Source organism: Xenopus tropicalis, chromosome 9, assembly GCF_000004195.4.
Source record: "Xenopus tropicalis strain Nigerian chromosome 9, UCB_Xtro_10.0, whole genome shotgun sequence".
NCBI classification, from domain to species: Eukaryota; Metazoa; Chordata; class Amphibia; order Anura; family Pipidae; genus Xenopus; species Xenopus tropicalis.
The window spans coordinates 24,167,194-24,186,933 of NC_030685.2; the positions used below are offsets into that span (position 1 = coordinate 24,167,194).

At 37.5% G+C, this 19,740-nt stretch overlaps 1 protein-coding gene across 1 annotated transcript; it reads right to left on the minus strand.

Moving 5' to 3' along the window:
• Positions 1–10,608: 10,608 nt before the first annotated feature.
• On the minus strand, positions 10,609–19,508 carry LOC116407813 (uromodulin-like). Its single transcript, XM_031893846.1, has 8 exons — positions 19,423–19,508; positions 19,159–19,240; positions 19,005–19,061; positions 16,472–16,662; positions 14,327–14,481; positions 12,672–12,911; positions 11,275–11,434; positions 10,609–10,734 (listed from the first exon to the last, which is right to left on the minus strand). Exons 2-8 carry the CDS (start codon positions 19,214–19,216, stop codon positions 10,609–10,611), a joined length of 987 nt encoding a protein of 328 aa, XP_031749706.1. The 5' UTR covers positions 19,217–19,240; positions 19,423–19,508.
• Positions 19,509–19,740: the final 232 nt, after the last annotated feature.

Consider the following 19,740-nt stretch of genomic DNA (forward strand, 5'->3'; position numbering starts at 1 on the left):
GTCGTGGCACCCTTTAAACAACTTTAAAATCAGTTTTCTGGGCAGAAATGGCTTTTCTATTTTTTAAAGTTCGCCTTCCCATTAAAGTCTATGGGGTTCGCAAAGTTCGCGAATATTCGCAATTTTCGGCGGAAGTTCGCGAACAGGTTCGCGAACTTTTTTTTTGAGGTTCGCTACATCCCTAATTCCCAACAGCTGCAGTTTATATCTTTGTAAGTGATCCACAATCAGGGTCGGACTGTTTGCTGGCACTCCCCCAGCTGATGGTGTTCCCCCCTGACGCACTAAACTGACGCATGCTCAGAGGAGGATGTTGGGCAGGGGCCCCTGCGGGGGCGTTAGGGGGTGCAGCGCGGGCCCCTAGGGGGTGCAGGGGATGCGGCCGGTGGGGGTACCTGCAGGGCCCCTGAGGTGGCAGCCCCTAGTCCGACCCTGTCCACAATCCAGATCTCCAAAAAGCAAGATCAGGCAGCAGCACAGGACAGCTATGGGCTGGAACAGAGACACAGGCAGGGAGGTTGGGGGGAGGGGTTTCAGCATTGCTGTGACCATTTCCTGTGGGAGAATGCAGAGACACTCCCACCTCACATTTCAGTCAGGCTTCAGAAAGGTGTAGATCTCTCTGTAGCTCTGATATAATGAAAGTTTTAGGAGGTAAAATGCATTCAAAATGGGTTTTTTTCTGCATCTTGACATATTTTGAGGAAGGCCGAATAATATAACTGAATATAAATGCAAAATGTCTCCTTTAAAATAATAGCATGGATGCTGAAAAGGACTTGAAAAAAAGCCCACAGTTTATCAATCATATTTAAAGGAGAAGGAAGGCTTCAATGATTACTTAGTGATTATAATTACTTACTTAATGATTACTTAGCGATTGTAATTACAGGTATAGGACCCATTATCCAGAATGCTCGGGACCTGGGGTTTTCTGGATAAGGGGTCTTTCCGTAATTCGGATCTCTTACCTAAAGTCTGCTGAAAACATTATTTAAACAGTAATTAAACCCAATAAGATTGTTTTGCCTCCAATAAGGATTAATTTTACCTTAGTTGGGATCAAGTACACGTTAATGTTTTATTATTACAGAGAAAAAGAAAATCATTTTTAAAAATGTGAATTATTCGATTAAAATGGAGTCCATGGGAGATGGGCTTTCCGTAATTCAGAACTTTCTGGATAATGGGTTTCCGGATAAGGGGTCCGATACCTGTACTTACTTAATGATTACTTAGTGATTGTAATTATTTACTTAATTACCCTTGTAACAAAGCACTGCCTGTTGTTATTGGATTTATTGTTAAAGTTTTTCATTAACACCTCTCCCTAAGATAGTAAGATGACATCCCTGCAGTCCCTTCCCTTATACAGTAAACTGCGTATTGTTTTTCCATAATCCCCAGCCTAATTATATAAAGTGATCAATACCAAAACCTCCAAAATTAATCTGGAAAGGTGAGTAGGATACTGCTCCTTCCCCATGTCTAGAATTTGCACTGTAGAACTTGGTGTATAAAGAAGCAGTTTTAAATAATTCAGTATGGTTGGAAATGAGCAAGGCTCTCCTGGTTTGATGTATTTAGTTACTTGTTGCATTCCAGGAAAAGATCAATTTTGCCTCAGTTTTTATTTTGATTTCCAAGTAAAATCTTAAAGACTAATGCTCGTTAGGTGTGAGCAAATGATCCAGATTTAAAGCAAAATTATCTTTTTCTGCACATGCCATTTTGTTTCACCAGAAAAAAAATCATGTTCTTTTATGTGGGAAAACTGAATTTATGACCTTCACTTTCAGGGTCCGACTGGGGGGGGGGGGGTGAAGGGCCCACCGGGGCTACCACCCCAATGGGCCCGCACCCCTTTCCCCGCAGGGGCCACCGCCTGACGTCTTCCCCTGAACACGCGTATGTGAAACGCATCAGGGGAGGACATCGGCGGTTAGGGGAAGCAGCAATAGGGTCGGGTATGGGCTGCTGGGGCCCACCAGGTATTTTCCCGGTACCGTGGCGGCCCAGTCCGACTCTGTTCACTTTTAAAACATCAGCACCAGTGAATATTTATGGTGAAAAATGGGCATTCATGGATACTTACTCACCATGGCAGTATTGTACTAAAATGTGGTGGCACTGACAATGACATCAGAAACAGGCTCAGCAAAGCTAGAAAAATCACAACAGCAATGAACAATGTTTAGAAGTCCATGCAATAGTGAATTTACACCAATCTATGCCTGTACCATTGCTGTTTCTTGTCAACACTCCTTTATGGCTCAGAGTACTGGTGTATGACAGTAAGTGACTCGGCAAAGCCATCAGGCTTCAGAAGGATTCTTTGCATCGTCTGGCCACCAAAGATTTCAAACTATGACATTCTTACTCATTGTTGTTTAGATTACATGGGCATCATCACCGTGCAAAGACAATGGAAGTGGATTAGACATGTACTAAGGTGTTATGCAGACTCAACCACCAACTTTGCCCTTTTCTGTACTCTAGATGGGAAGCGGAGGAATGGCCAGCCTAGAGTGGTATGGCAAGGTACAGTTGAGGCAAAACTGTTGTATGTGCAACAAACATGGAGCACAGTCATGGAACTGGCCAAAGACAGATAGAAATGCAAATCCTTTGTTGCTGCCTTACATGCCAGGGGGCATAAGAAGCAATGATGATGATGGCAAGCCATCTGACCTAAGTGGCTAGGTAATGATACTTTGGTTAAGCATTAAATAGCATATAGGGTACCAATAATACCACAGCACTAGGGCCGCAGATAGCTGAGCAAGGTCTATTACTACATTCAGTTTTGGGCCAATGAAAGAGGGCTCTGGGGTAGGTAATAAAAACTGCAGCCTTAGAAAATACCACAATAAATCACTTTATATGCCAATTTTAAAGAAAGAAACATATTGTGCATCACCCACAAAAAAAAAGAAAAATTGCCCCACCTATTTTGGAGAGTAATTTCCTACTTCAGTATGCTTGAATTTTCTTTATATTCTTTCTGTGGAACTGATCCAAGGAGATCTTCATAAAATGGTACATAACGTGGTTTATTGGCTATGACAATGTATTTATATTATTGTTAAAATCCCACCACATCACCCAGCTGCCTGTTCTGTATGTGAAATGTGTTGGCGCTATAGAAATACCAAAAAATAAATATAATAAAAACAACTTTGCTTTCATGAAGACCTGAAAAACAAAATGATGCATAATCCACAGTATGCTGGACTGTGGAAAAACTTGTTTGAGTAACTCACCAAATGTAGGCTATACATGTGGCACTGACATAAAAAATCATAAAGAAACAAATTTTTCTTGACATTTCCAAGCCAACCTGTCACATGGTAGTGTCCAGGGGATAGAGAGTGCTTACCTTGGTCGTAGAGGAGGTCATATAATCTGTAATATTCTTCAGTTTAGGCCTTTGGGCATGAATTCTGAATTTGATATGTCTTGTTATTATCCCTTATCCACTCCTATAGCTCTTTTTATCATTCTGTTTCTGTTTTTACCCCTGCTTATATACTGCATACTCCATTTTAGAATCTTCAATATTATATATATATATAAATGTATATATATATAAATGTATATAATTCAATATGTGAATAAATGTTGTCTGAGACATATTCTGTTGTTTTTATTCTGTATATCTACCATACTATCCTTGTGCATATGTATATTTGTGCTTATATGTGTAGGGGAGCTGTGTGTTGGTAGCTTACAAAGTGCTCTGTATAATAAAGTAATTGGGACCCCCCCAGGGGCAGAAAGTGTGCTCTTTTAGGGTGCGGAAGGAAAGGGGGTCCTGTACAGGGCTCTGAAGAACAAAGCGTGCTCTTCTCAGGGCACAGAAAGCCAAAGGGAGTTCTTCTCAAGACTCTGAAGCACTTGCCACATAAGTGGGGGATTCCCCTCAGTAGTTCAGAAAGTACCAGCTATGTTATGAGAGTAAAGTTGCCCCTGGCCGACAAACTGTATCTATCCCTGCAAATTTAAAGGTATAGCGTCCACCAATAAATCCATCAACCTTTCCTGTGTGTGTTGTGGATCAGAGAAGTTTCCCAGGGAGGGGTACCGCAGTCCAACCTGTCCTGACCCTGGGTGGAGGCACGCCATTTATCAGTGTACCTGCTCTTCCAGAAAGCGGAGGCACAGGGCTCCTGTAGCGCCACACGCAAGTAAATGCGTTCCAGATCTCATGCAGCAGTGAAAGAGGGCTACATATGTATGCCTAAAGGTGTACTGTCTCTTTACAATAATACCCAGTTCTTTTAAAGTTTTTTTCATATGTTCTTTTATTGCTAGTCAAATATAAATTGCCACTTCCTAGTGGAGCACAAAACGCACAAGGAAATAGAAATGTTTAATAAAGTGGGTTTTTTTTGTTTGTAAAGTTGTAAATTTTGTGATGATTTTCACAGTGTAGTTTTTATTACTAAATTACACTGTTTACAGAGCAAATAATTCACTCTACCATTTGAAATTTTGTCCTTGAACCAACAAATGTGTTTTTTTAGCTGTAATATTGGTGTGTAGGCGCCATCTGAGTTCATTGTGTCTGATTCTGAGCTTTCAGAAGGAGCCAGCGCTATAAAATAGAGCAGCACAGCAGCAAACAGTGACTAAAGTTTATTAGAGCACAAGTCACATGGCTGTGGCACCCTGGGAAATGAAGAATATGGCTAGCCCCATGTCAAACTCCCAAATTGAATATAAAAAAATGTCTGCTCTTTTAAAAAATGGATTACAATGCAAGATTCTGCTGGAGAAGCTCTATTAACTGATGCATTTAAAAAAACAATGTTATCCCGTGACAGTATTCTTTTAACTTATTTTTGGTGACTGATGTGGTTTTCTAAGTGCCTAGCTCCATCTATGTGTGCTATATTCATGAAGATGTGGCAAGAAAAACCCACCAACCAGCACAGATAATACATTTTTATATAAAAGTCAAGTGAGAAGCTAAAGTTTCTTTTTAAAAAATACTTTATTGATTGAAGCATATGTGTTCATTTACTTCATCATATTACATATTGTTTGGTCCATAAATATTAAACACTGCTGTTTATCAATTATTATATTCTATCTATTTTTAAATTAACACATTTTAAACAATATTGCTCTGGCTTTCATTGTTGGACTATTCATGGTGCTAAACTCTGATTTCTAGGATACAGTGGATAAACCATAATTTACTCCTCTATAGCAGATCATTTTGGAACAATCACAAATGTATGTATAAAGGTATTCAGATCATGTAGGAAAAATGGGAACACTTATAAAAAATCCAGCACGAAGGGCTACACTATTGCATTTAAGGAGTCAGTACACCTCCATGTTCAACATATACTCAGTGAGTAGGGCTTTGCTTAATATAAAATTACCCCTTAGTGCTTTATAAGTTAATAATAAAATATGGATATTTTAACTAAATAGAGGTAGAATACATTTTCTGTTTAGTTTGTTCATGCTGAAAAAAAGGTACATATAGGTGCATTCAGCCTCTATAAATACAGTGAGGCTCATTTATCAACACTGGGCAAATTTGCCCATGGGCGGTAACCTATAGCAGCCAGTCAGTGATTGGCTTTTCTCACCTAGATGCAGGTAGATCAATGAATGCAACAATTTGATTGGTTGCCATAGGTTACTGCCCATGGGCAAATTTGCCCAGTGTTTATAAATGACCCCCAATGATATGATTGTTACATATTTGGTATGTGATGTGACATGATATTTTAACAGCAGGTACTACAGGGGCAGGTCTTCCCAAAACCATCATGATCCGATCCTTTCAATAATCTGTGCCTGTGCTGAAGGGATATATAAGCAACTTTCTTGTCAAGTCATATCATGCAACTCACTACTCACTACTAGTAATACTCCAAATGCTAAATAAAAGATATTCCAAACATCCACTGGAATAATATGTCTATGAAGATTCTCATTCATCCAGGTCATGATATACAGTATCTAGTAGAATTAAGTCTAAAACAACTGGACTTTTTCTGAGTTTTTCTTGAAAACGTTTCACCACTCATCCGAGTGGCTTCTTCAGTTCAAATGACTGGTAGGGAATTCCCCGGTATTTAAACTCTTGATGGTAGTAGAGTCACAGACATCCAATCACAATGGTTCCATTGAACTTGTTCAGTTAGGTGTTAGCTGAAACTGACAGGTGTAAGAAGGTATGATCCAATCACAATGGTACCAAGATTCTCATTGATGAAGGTGTTAATCCTTCAAAGTACATGACTGGAAGTGTGAACTGTTGTGAAACTGCCGGGGTAAGGATGTCAACGCGCCATTGTATGTTGGTGACAAGCGGTGTCTCAGGCCCCCTCCTCTGTTCAGGGATGGTTTTTCCAGGTTGGCATAAATGGCCTCTTTCACACCTCTTTCAAACCATCTGTCCTCTCGGTCCAAAATATGCACGTTACTGTCCTCAAAAGAGTGACCTTTTTCTTTGAGGTGTAGATAGACCGCTGAGTCTTGTCCTGAGGAGTTTGCCCGCCTATGTTGGAATACTGGAATAATATATATATATATATATATATACAAATGTGTATGTTCATTTGCTCATGATGCCTTCTTAATTGGTACCTTCTTTCCCTTTTATATAACAGCTTTCCCCTTGACTTTAATGTCTTCAATTCTGTTCATTATTAATGCTTTCTGAAAGCACAGCCAAAAGCCCAAAGCAACATTTACTAACAGTGGCCAGTTTTGCCTTATGCAGTAACTTTTGGCAATCAGATCATTTCTTTCTCTCTCCTACCTGCAGCTTATCAAGGAAAGCTCATTGCTGACTGTTGACTCATTGCTCATTGTCATTGCTCATTGTTAGTAAATGATCCCCAGAGATTCTGTATATTATGGAATCCTGAGTCTACTATTGACAAAATTTAATAAATTACATTTCTTAAATTATTGTGAAATAAATAATTAAATGTTCCTATTGGCAAAATTAAGGTGCTGGGATAATAATGACAATCACAAAGGCTTTTAAAATTTAAAACACTAGATAGCTTGATAAAAGAAATCCCAACAGTATGAAGGCCCCGGAACTTGCTTTTCCTGAAAAGAAAAAAACAAACATAAATCAGAAGGTAACAGCATATAAAACTGACAAATATACAGCAGACTGATGACAGATAGATGGACGAGTACATGAGTTTGTGCTCATTCTAATATATCTATGGAATTATATAAAGCATCATGGGACACTGGTAATATAGTCCTCAAATGTGATTTTGTTCCTAATGCTAAAGCTATTATTAGGAAAAAAACAAAGGGTCAATGTACTTAACAAGCTGTAGGTCTGGAAAGAAAACATGTTTCAAATATGCTTTATAATATGCACTTAATATGTTAGTTAATATGATAAAGGCAATGCTTTTACTATACAATGAGCTATAGCTAGTGATGGGCGAAATGTTTCGCCAGGCATGGATTCGCGGCGAATTTCCATGTTTCGCCATTGGCGGATTGTTTCTCGAAACGGATGAAAAAATTTGCAGCGGAAAAATTCGCCGCACGTCCAAAAATTGTCGCCGGCGTCAAAAAAGAATAGTCGCGGATGTCAAAGGAATAGCCGTGCAACAAAATAATAGCCGCGGACGACAAAAGAATAGCCGTTCAACAAAATAATAGCCGCATGACAAAATAATAGCCGCGGGCGACGAAACGATAGCCGGGGGCGATGAAACAATAGCCGCGGGCGACGAAACAATAGCCGCGGGTGACGAAACAATAGCCATGCGACAAAATAATAGCCGCGGGCGACAAAAGAATAGTCGCGGGCACCAATTTTTTTTGCCGCACGACATTTTCGCCGTTTCGTGAACTTTTTGCCATTTCGCGGATCTTTAGAAAGATTCGTGAATTTTACGGAGAAGCGAAACAGAACAGATTCGCTCATCACTAGCTATAGCAGTTTAAAATGGTAGCACAGTGGTTATTACTATTCCTTATAGCACTAGGGGCCTGATTTTGTTTCCAGACAGGGCTCTATCTGTAAGAATAACATACAAATACAGGTATGGGATCTCCTATAGACTCCATTTTTATCAAATAATTCAACATTAAAATGATTTTTCTCTATTATTAAAAAACAGTACCATGTACCTGATCTCAACTATGATACAATTAATCCTTATTGGAGGCAAAACAATCCTATTTTGCCTATTGGATTAAGTACATGTTTAAATTACTTTTTGGTATGGGACTTAGGGTATGGAGATTAAAAAATTATGACAAGAACCCTTATCTGGAAAACCCCAGGTCATTCTGGATAATAGGTCCCATACTTGTAGTAGATATAAATAAGTTTTGCACTAAAATATCACCAAGCATTTTGTTTTGCGGGGACAAATTGCCCATTGACTCCTATGCATTTGGATCAAGTAAAAACACTAATTGACTCCAATGCATTTATCTTGAGAAAACAATGGCCTTTGAATCCAGTGCATTTGTTGAAATTTTGGCAAAATGTATCCTTTTTCACAAATTATTTCTTGCATCAAATGCACTGGAGTCAGTGGGTGTTTTTTCCAAGTTACAAAATGCATGGAGAATTCATATACATGTTAAGTTTCACTGGGGCAGGCTTTTTTATAAATGATGTACAATCTCTTTAAAGTGTAGCAGAATTGGTCAGAGCTATATAAGAAAAGAATAATTTTAAACAATAGTTTGAGAATATAGAAAGTGCTGTAAAATTTGATGGTCAGGTTATAAATCTATGCAGAATTCTTTATTTGAATGCAATGTGTTGGGTCTTTTGAAAGCCAAAAGTGATGAGCGAATCTGTCCCGTTTTGCTTAGCCAAAACATTTAAGAAACTGTTGAAAATTTCACAAACTGGCAGAAAATTTAAAAATGCAACTACCGCACAACATTTTTGCCACATCGTTTTTTCCAGAGCGCAACTTTTTTACTCTACAGCAATTTTTTGACAGGGCCGCAACTTTTTTATGCAACCACAACTTTATTTTATACTGTGACTTTTTTTAAGCAACTGCAACTTTCTATTATTATTATTATTATTATTTCTATTATCCAACATTTTGACCTAATTTAGGGATTACTAAATTGTCAGTTTCTTATAATACGATAAGATTGTAGGGGTGATATAGACAAAATGAAGAGAGGTAATCAAAACCTAATAGGAGCATCTGAATGAAAATAAATTTGTATGCCCCTAAATTTATATCATGAACAAATAGGTACAAGGGGGTATAATGCTTGTACCCTAGTACAATGTTCATGAGCCATACTAGGGTTCATTTACAAAAAGACAGGGCAAAAAGATGGCACAGAGTGGTCATCTTGCAACTTGCCTCAATGATATTTACAAGTTGCACTTCTAGAATGCAGTTTTGTATGCAGTGCTAAAGAAGGAGGGCAACACATGGACATCCATAACGCTTGGGGACTTGCATCTGTACCGGAGGTAACTAGACACTACTCTGTGCTTCATCATCAGAAGATTCTCAACATGTGTTTGTGTGTGTTTATATTTGGGTGTATGTCATCATGCAGTATATCAAATCCCAAAACAGTACTTACCAGCAACATTTGTAGAGCCATCTATAAAAAAAATAACAATAAACCATTAATGTACACAATCTAAAACATTACTTTTATGTTCAGGTGCACATTTGTATTAAATGTAGGACTTCTATCCGATGCCCCCTGGGATTAAGTAGTAAATCTAGAGTAAATCTAGAGCAACTAGACTTGCTGAATAATAAGTGAAAACCTTTCACTATTCATCCGAGCAGCTTTCTCAGTCCAGATATATGGGAAACCATATTCTCCCAGGAATTCTTACATCCAGAATAGTTTTATAGCTAATATTCTCTTACCTGCTGTTTTTAAATTGCTAAGAAAGATTTCAATGCTAGGATGCAGGGAATATCAATATATGATCAACTAATTCACCTAATTATGTGGCTAGGAATGCATACACTGGGCATATTCCAATGGATCAGAAGACATATGAAATGGATATCTTTGATTAATGTGCAGTATATTCCTTTTTGTTTTGTGCACAGGCTGTTCTGTTGTGTGACATGTAATTATGGCATATACAGGCAGTACATGGGCTCTGGGATCACACAAAAATAATGTCACTGCTTACTAGGCATAATAGGACTCATTTACAAAACTGGGGAAGGGACAAACTGGGGGCCCAAGAGCACATCCCTTAGTGCTCTGTTAGGCAGCAATGGCTGTGCTATGCACCTTGGGCAGGATAAAAAAAATCCAGAGTGAAGTAGAGTGCAGTCTGGGGGCATAGTAGGCCAACCTGAAAGTTCACACATCATTCAGAGAGCACAAGCAGAGAGAGTTGGAGGCCACAAGCCATTAAGGAGACCTATCATTTATATTATGGCAAGCATTAAGTAAGTGGCTCCTTTGCTTCCGTATGCTACCCGCTACAAGGTTCAGAGCTTGTTAAAGGTGCAAGTGATGTGTTCATTGACCCTAAGGGGCACCATTTTGCATCCCATAATCCTTTAAACATGTAATCTTAAATGCTACTATTAAACTATGAAGCAGTTTGTTTCTAACAGTTGATGATCCTTTATGATATTATAAGTACATTATTAATAAAGCAGATGAATTAAACATATTTCTACCTGAACGGTCTATGGGTCCAAGCCTCAAAGAACCAATCGCCTCTGGAAGTTCATTGAGGGCCCTAGTTCCAGTGCAGTCCTATTAAAGGAAAACAACATAGATGTGAATTATTGCTGTATAAAAATTTCATTTTTGTTGATGTTTTACTTAAAGATAAGCCTATTCTACTTTCGTCAGAGAACACTGGTTATTTGAAGCACGTTTGGAACTGGCTGTGCATAAAACATGACCAGAGTTGACCACTACATACACATATAAAGAGGCCAGTTGGATAGAGGAAGAGATTGGTCTAAAGGAAATGTAGGTCAGTGTTAGTCGTTATGATTATCCTCCCATCCTACACAGTTTTTTTCCTGCCCTTTAGTGCATTCATAGGTTTATAAAGCAAATTTGATAACAATATAATTCACTGCCATAAGAACGTATAGGGTTATTTATACTCTCTGAGCTACAGAGGTCCAGAGACAGAACCTTTCTGCCCCTTTTCTGAGGTGCAAAATAGCCAGGGTTCAGTTTTGTAAAACAACATAGTTGATAACGAGTAAGCATACACCTTTGCATATAGAAGGACATTTTGATTTGTTTTAATGTATAAATGCACACTATATCTTTACTTACAGGCTTGCATGATTTGGTTTTGTGACATAGATACACTTCACAGTGTAAATAAACTCTGGAGTAATCCCCAATGAACTTGAACATTTGTACTTCAAATTGCCCTTTGCTTGATTCTCCATTTTTATGAATACGGATGGTCTTATCGTTTGTATTAGCGCATCTGTGAAAAAGGATGTCCATTGAAGTTGGAAAAGCAGATTTTAGCAACAATAACATATGAATTGGAGTGGAAAATCAAGAGAGAGAAAGTGTAAGGATATAAGTTAGATGGACCTTTACAATGATGTAACAGACTGAGATCCAGCAGCAGAAAAGTGTTTTCAGGGTAATTCTAAAACTTTGAAATTAGAGTTTGGTGGAGTGAGCCGGGGAATTCCAGAGAAAGGGTACAGCACCGAAGGAGATTGTTAAATTCATTAACATAATTAAAGAAATAAGAGAAAATAAGAAAATAAAATCTTTTGCAATGCGCTGAAAGATCTATATATTTTTTAAAATGCAACATGTATTAGCTTTAGATATACCATCAATTTCTTTAAGATTGTAAATACTGGGTAGAGCTATTAGCTACAGACTCAAAACAAACCAGTTTCTATACCTTCTAGTCCATCAATGTTTAATATATTTAATGACATTTAACAAAATAAAAATGGGACTTGCCAGGTATAGAGGCTGGTTTGTTTTTAGTATAATAATCCTATTAAGTTTGGGTGTTGCTACGCTAGTGGACCTCCTGGCAGTTCTCTAAACCTAGAATTTGAATCACTAATAATTTTTAGAGAGACCTCTTCTAAAATGCCCTAACTAATGTTTGCTCCTAAAATGATTACGCATCTAGCCTATCATTATCTATTTCTTGTTTTTTCTTCCCTATCTTAACCTGATATACTCTATTACCCACAGGCTATTGCTTCGCTGTGGCCCTCCTACCCCAGGTTTGAGGTAAAACATTACCGGTGATGTTGCTCATTGCAGCCAATCAGATGCTTTGCTTTGGTTGAACTGTTGAAATCTAATTGCTGATTGGTTGCCCTAGGCAACATCACCGGTAATGCTTCACTCTACTTTTGACACAGCATAATAAATATACCCCTAAGAGAAATAACATCATTATCCGCCTACCCTTTATAACAATAAGAAGGAAACCAAATGGCATATCTCTACCAATGGGGACTTCCTAACCCACCCAACAATTATTACACAGACCGGCCCTGTACATGAGGCCATTAAATTGTAAGGTGACCTGTCAAGTATGGAGGAAGGGTAAAACCCCCTACATAAATAATCCCGTAAATGAGCAGGTTAGATTGGTGCCAGATTGGGGGAGAATACGTATGCTGTGCTTGGATTATATAGTACTAACTTAAGAGTGTAGGAAGACATTATTTATGACTTACCCATCCTTGATTATATAGTATTTCACAAAATCATTTGCATTGTCTCTTGGTGTAGCATAACAATTTTTCATTACCAACTTAAATTCATCATTATTGTCATTGTAAATAGAGACTTCAACATATAACATTTCATGTGTTGACAAAACAACATCAGTATTGTGAACTGTTTGGAAGGCATCTTTGTAAACAGCCATCCCCACTTGGAATTCCCCATACCCATCAACAGGAATACTGATGATTCTGTAACAATAGAAAACAGGATTTATTTATAACCAATATCAAATGGCATTGCTCACCATATTTAAATAAACTAAAACATTTGAGAAAAAGAAAGTATTAAAGTATACTAATATTATCTAGCATTCATTTTCAGCAGCATTCAGCAACCGTATTCTCAGATGGATCTTATTAAGGTGCCCAGCAATATGCTCTGCTGGATTTAATATTCTTATGCTCAGATGTGAATTATTCAGTTCTCTACATATGTCATATTTAGGAGTCTGGCCATCTACTAAACTGAATTATAGTCAAGTTTCTGACCTTATGCTCAGATGACATATTTAAAGGTATTTAATGTATTGCCATCCTCTTATGTCAGGAGATTCTATTAAAACCCCAAACACAACATCACTCTTAGGCACCATGTATATTTGGCCTCTATGGGCTCCTGTTGGACTGAGAAGACAAAATGGCCAAATAAAATCTATTTTTAGTGATGGAAGAGAGAGTCTCTTGCCTTTACATCCCCCTTTAAGGTACCTAACTACTTGCTAAACTTGATGATATTCCATGTCTATCCATATGTTCAGCTAAATTATATTTAGAGCTCTAATGTCCAACAATATGCCTTTATGTATAACATTCAAATACAAGAGCATTTCTTGTATTTGAATGTAATAATATTCTACAATCCAAGAAATATTTGCACAAATATTTTCCAAAAGTGGAACATAAAAAGTTACACTGTATTTAAGTATGGTAATTGTCACACAGGAAATCTCTTACTTGCTCTGCAGATATTTAACCTACAGGGGACACAGCTCCTGTAAATATTTAGTTACAATATAATGAGTAGTTAGTGGTCAGTGAGAGACAATGATGTGGTTAGGAACTGCAGAAGTTTCTGTTAGTAAGCCAGGTCAGAATGGTCAGATCCATCTCCAACTTGGAGTTAGTGAGGCATGCCTCAGGGTAATAAGTGGGGCACAAGGATGTAACTACAGAGGAAGCAAACCCTGCAGTTTCAGGGAGGCCTGGAGGTGTAGAGGGCCCAGTAAGGGCTTATTTAATGAGTAAAATCAATATATCATAGTAGAAAAAGTCAACTTTCCAATATCTTGGGGCCCTAAATTGAATTTTCTATGGGGTCCAGTAGTGATGCCACTGGTGCTGTACATCTGCACCCCAGTCATCCCAGTGTGGACAGTGCAAATGTTGGATATGATGACAACACAATGATTTTAGAATCTATTCCCTGGAATCCATGTCTCCCATTTGAATCCTAATGTTTTTGAATGAATGAGACCCCTTATTCCAGTTAACAAAGTCATATCTAAATGTCAAGGTCATTGATTTGTTACCGGAGACTAGTAAAGATTAGCAACAGTCAGAAGGCAACAAGTTAATTCAAATTTTGGTAGCAAATAAATACATACACAATGATGGGGTACAAGACCGTGCTAAGGGATGTGATCAGATCCAAAGGGTATGAGCAGGAGACATTGTAACGATACTCCTCTCGATAGATGACATAGGCGGGATCCGGTGGCAAAAATACAATATTTTTATATATGACATGTGTATTGGTTAGCTACATGAAAGAAAAAAAACACAAAAAGGTTAACCATTTCAATATTTCTTTTCTGTTTGCTCAAGGCATTTTAGGTTTCTGTCTTACTTGTGCATAGTATGAGCACAGTAAATAAACTCAACAATCATGTATACAAATAAAATATCAGAACTCTAGGGAAGAATAATAAATAGGGGCAGATTTACTAAAACTTCATAATTTCTAATTTTCTCAATTTCATTTTCGACTGAATTCATCTTTTTTGCTAAAAAAAAGTCCCAAGAAAAGCCGCTCCTAAAAAAGTTGTAAAAAACACGACTTTTTCGAATTGTTGCCGCGAAAATCCCAATTTTAATGAATTGTCACTGCAACAATTCGAAAAAGTTGAGATTTTCAGACAAAACCAGCGAAATCTAAAGTTTTGAGACAAAAGAAGAAACTTCAAGGGAAGGAACCTTTGCCATTGTGGAAGCATGGCTGCTGTCAGTATTTAAGTGACTGGCAGCCCAACTTCCACTGATGCTAAACTCCCAAAACATGTTTTAGATAGAGATGTAATCCCCAGAATGTAGTGGGTAAGGGGACTATCAAGAAATAGAATTACAGGTTTCTAGCATGACAAAATGCTGGCAAATTTAGCAAACATTTGCCATATTCTTGCTTTTTTAAAGTACTGGCTATGCCATAAAAGCATTCTATGCAAGTAACAATGGATCATAAGCTTCAGAGACCTTCAGGCCTCTTTACAAATGTGGCACATGGTGCAAAGTACAAATCTTTTCCAGTGTAAAGGAGACCACTCGAAAAGTTGTATCTGATGCAGTTTTGCACAATGCGCTAATATGGACACATTGATGACCCTTTTGGAAAATCACTTTCAAGTTGCAATGAACACAATTCTTAAATAATTTAAATTCAAAATGGCACTATCATACCATTAACCTGACAGTGATTAATAATTCCTATTGGCGCAAACCTAGTCCAGACCCACATCCAGACTAATGGTAATTTCAGGGTTCCCTAGCATCAATGAGCATACTTACACTGCTTGCGCACTATTCATCAGAGCAGGCTGAGCAGATACAGTGGCACTCTACCCTCAAGTACTGGCAAATGTAAATAGTGTATAGGGCCGCAGGTAACTTTTATGACTGGATTCTTTTTTTAGGTTCATTTTCATACTTGGGTTTGTAAATGAGCCTGAGTGTCTGCTAAAGTGTACTTTGCAAGGGCTGCCCCCCCTTCTCTGGAATTTGCTCCCACAATCTGTCAGACTTTCTCCCAATCTCTCTGCCTTCAAAAGATCTCTAAAAACACATCTATTTAGAGAAGCTTACTCTCATTTAGTTTAACAAAACCTTATTATGCTGCTAAATGCAATAACCTGTGCTACATTTCTTAAAATGCTTAATTCTGATCTTAAATTTTTCTCCTTATAGATTGTAGGCTCTTTTTGCCAAGTCCTCTTTACCCTGTTTATCAGTTATTGGTTGCTTTATATGTTACTCTGTATGTCGAATGTATAAAACCCACTTATTGTACAGCGCTGCGGAATATGTTGGCACTTTATAAATACATGTTAATAATAACAATTAAAAGGCACTAAATTTTACCCAGTAGCAGTAACCCATAGAAACCAATATGATGTTTGCTTTTAAACAGGTGACCAGTAAATTCTACATAACCCCATAAAGAAAGTACTGTATATACAAGGGCCATTGGCTGGTTCTGCCATAGTAAAACAGCTGATCACTATGAAAGCTATGATGTTAGAATCCGCATCTTGTTTCCAAATTAACTCTATCCTATCCTGCTTTCTATTTACATTTAGGGGTAATGATTTCTGTATCTCTGCCCATCCATGAATTGGGTAAAGGCTTATGTAGTTGCCCCTAAGTGGCAGTTGCAGTCATTAAACTAAGTGGCAACATAAGTCAAGTATAACAGGAAGGTCTTGTTTCCCATAGTTTCATTAGAGAAATGATTTTGGGCTTGTTGACAGCATACTTACTTCTAGCCAGGTGCCGCACACATTCTCTCCTGTGGCCCAGTCTATGCACACTTTGTCATTATCAACTTTGCCTTGGCATCTTCTGTCCATCAGGTGAACACTGTTAATGTCAACTTTCAAATTTAGGAGCTCCTGTTTGTCAACACAGAATCCCAAGGCTTTAGAGTCACAGGTAATTTTGGGGCAAACAGCTTCAAAGAAAAGAAAGTCAACAAAATATCAGTTTGACTGTATCAGTTGGAGTTTGCAAAATAATATATTAATATTATTACTTTTAAATAGTTATGAGCGAATCTTTTTGCCAAGTATGGATTCACTGTGAAATTCCACATTCCACCATTGGTGAATTTTTTGCGAAACTGCTGCAATAATTCGCTGCAGCAAAAAATTCACCAAGAAAATTTGAATTTAATGTATTTGGAATAAAAAAAAATTGAGTCAAAAAAGTTACTCTTGCGTGTCGCCAATTTTTTGCCGTTTCACAAATTTTTCAGCAGTTTTGTGAATTTTTGAAGCAGTTTCATGTATTTTTCAGCAAAATGGGACAGATTCGCTTATCACTACTTTTTAAATACAATTTTGATCATATGATACTGTTACCATTATGTATTTTGGCTAGAGGTTTGTTGTCAGCATTAAAAACAGGTGCAGGTCTAATAGAAGCTTAAAGAGGTGAATACCACAGGTTTTTTCCCTAAGACCTAAAAGCCAAAAGAAAGCGTGCCCTAATTTACCATTCCTTTTTGGGGGGCTGGCTTGCCAGATGGGACCTCTGGCATCATTCTGCTTTATCATCTGCAAAGTTGTGGGATTTAAGGTTAAAATCTAGTCTTGAAGGAGCAGTATATCCTCTTGTTCAACCAAAGTTCAGTGAAAAGTGTTTGTGCTGGAAATACTTTTTGCCAATTGTTCTAATTACAAAACGGGCAAACAGGAAAATTGAAGGTACTTCCCTTCACTGTTTGCTGTAAATAGGAGTGCATTATGCAGGGCAAATATCTGCGTATTGGGAATCTAATCGCAATAACAAAATATGGAGTAACTTATATTTCCATGTTAATAACAAAATCGAGTGGTTTTTTCATGATTGGAACAATAGTCACCGTGTATGTTCAGCACAAGCCCTAAGCCCTATTGCACTTATGTTGAACAAGGGGTGTACTGCCCCTTAAAAACTCTTAAGCATTAAAAATTAGAAACAGTATATCTGGCACTGGGCAGTACAAGTGCAAGACAATGGGGCGGATTTATCACAGTGTGATAATGTGTTAATGTTACCATGGTAACATTCCACCACTTTCTATTCGTTTCTACGGGATTTTTAGAGGTGTATTTATCAAAGGTTGAGCTCTAACTTTCACCCATTAATAAATATGCTTCCAAAAATCCCATAGAAATTAATAAACAAATAAATAAATCCTTTTGTTTGATAGAAATTAATAGAATTTCACACTTCGATACATCTGCCCCAATGCATCCTATAGGTTGTGTGTTACAAGCTAATCGATTTGCGGAAGCTATGTCTGGTTAGCAGCAACATATACATTTAGCTCTTATCAAAAAAGTATATAAATTTATTTATATACCTTATACAAAATATTATTGAGTTACATTTGCTCAAAGTGCTTTGTATCCGCTCAAGTGAGTAATTGATCCAGAAAGCTGTGATGTGATAGAGGAAAGCCGTTTACCTCCCTTTTCTGCCCCAAAATATTATGGGTGAGAACAATATGCAAGATATATTTCACTGGCGAATTCCATGGAATATTTCATTAACTTATAGGCTGTGGCACAGCAATTCTTGCCAAGGAAAAACTGTTAATTCCTGGAGAATAACAAAAATATCTGCAAAATCTTATAAAAGTTATAATAAAAAACCCTAAGAATAGCTCTTTGAGCGAATGTAATGTTTTTAGCAGGTTTAGGTATGATATAATACTTATCAGTGTTGAATATAGAGTACGAGCCATGCAAACATGGAATAATATACAGTATATGAAACAAAGTGAACATTTTAAATGTAAACTAAAGTGAAATAGGAGTTGTTGTATTGGCATTGCTTCCCAAACTTTGCTTCCCATAGGGAGTCCTGCAGCAGTGGTTGGTTCGGACCAGCCTGACAAAGTATTTTTTTTCTACAAAAGCCCGTTCTGGGAAATTTGTGGACATTGCATTGGTTTTCTCAAGCCAAAACCCAGTGGGGGTTAGCAAACTCACGTGGGGTTTCCGTTATGATTGCTTAAACCCAAGGGCTCAAGCAATCATAAATCAGGCCCTAGGTATAAGCCTCTTTAAAGTTCTTTAGAGCTAAAGATTTGAACCACTAATACGATTTCATAAAATTGTGGTGTTAAGCAAAATAGTGACCTGTAGACAATCCTCCCTCTATTCATAGGCATGCCCAACTTAGAACTATATTTAAAGGTATGCTACAATAGCTGTCAATTTAATAAAAAAAAATTTTTTAACACACATATCAACAATGTGTATGTGTGCACGTGCGTGTACAATATATGAAAATAAAAACCTGTACCAGAATCTTGTGGGCAATCCACAGCTGATCTCTGAACTCTTAGCTGAGAGCTAAATACTGTAGGAAATAGCAAAGAGAAATGTTTATATTTGGGAACAATGTACAATAGTGCCGATAGACACACACACACACTGTCACTCTATAACTGACTTACCTCCGTAGGAGACAGATGCCATAATGCAAAAGAGGATCAAAGTTATAGGAAACTGCATTTTGTTTGCCGATGATTTTCTTCCCTGGAAATAAAGTATCATAATAACATGCATGGTCCACTAGAAACTCAGAACTCAAATTTACCGAAATAGTAATAGGAATAAAAAGGAAAAAAAAATAAATACATAGGAAAAAAAGATTTAGATTATTCAGCAATAAGCAATGCATGGTCTATTGTAATGGAAAATGGAGAAATATCTCATACCTGCACAACGCTGAGCCCCTCTCAGTATGATATGGGTTAGCTGCTCTGCCTTTATATAGCGAGGGAATGAGAGGCTGAGGTGTAAAATGACACGTTACATCTTTGTTACCTAACTACTGTGTTTAAACATCAGCTAAAATTAGGCATTCTCAGAAGTCATAGCAGTCTATAAAGTAACTGGAACAAGGTGAAAAGGGTCAATTAAAAAAAAAACTGTAGGGAAGTCCCAAGGAAAACACATATGACAGATTTAGTGAAGGCTGGTATATTTTTCCTTTGTGAATTGTCATATTTGCTTTGTTAATAAGCTCAATGTAC

Bases quoted from the DNA above. Each gene is read 5' to 3' on its own strand.
- LOC116407813 (XM_031893846.1), bottom strand. From the start codon at position 19,216: ATGCAGTTTCCTATAACTTTGATCCTCTTTTGCATTATGGCATCTGTC. The intron at 11,435-12,671 runs GTAAGTCATAAA...CCTTTTTCACAG, and splicing joins TACTATATAATCAAGGATGG to ATGCGCTAATACAAACGATA. The intron at 10,735-11,274 runs GTAAGTAAAGAT...TTCCTTTAATAG, and splicing joins AAACCAAATCATGCAAGCCT to GACTGCACTGGAACTAGGGC.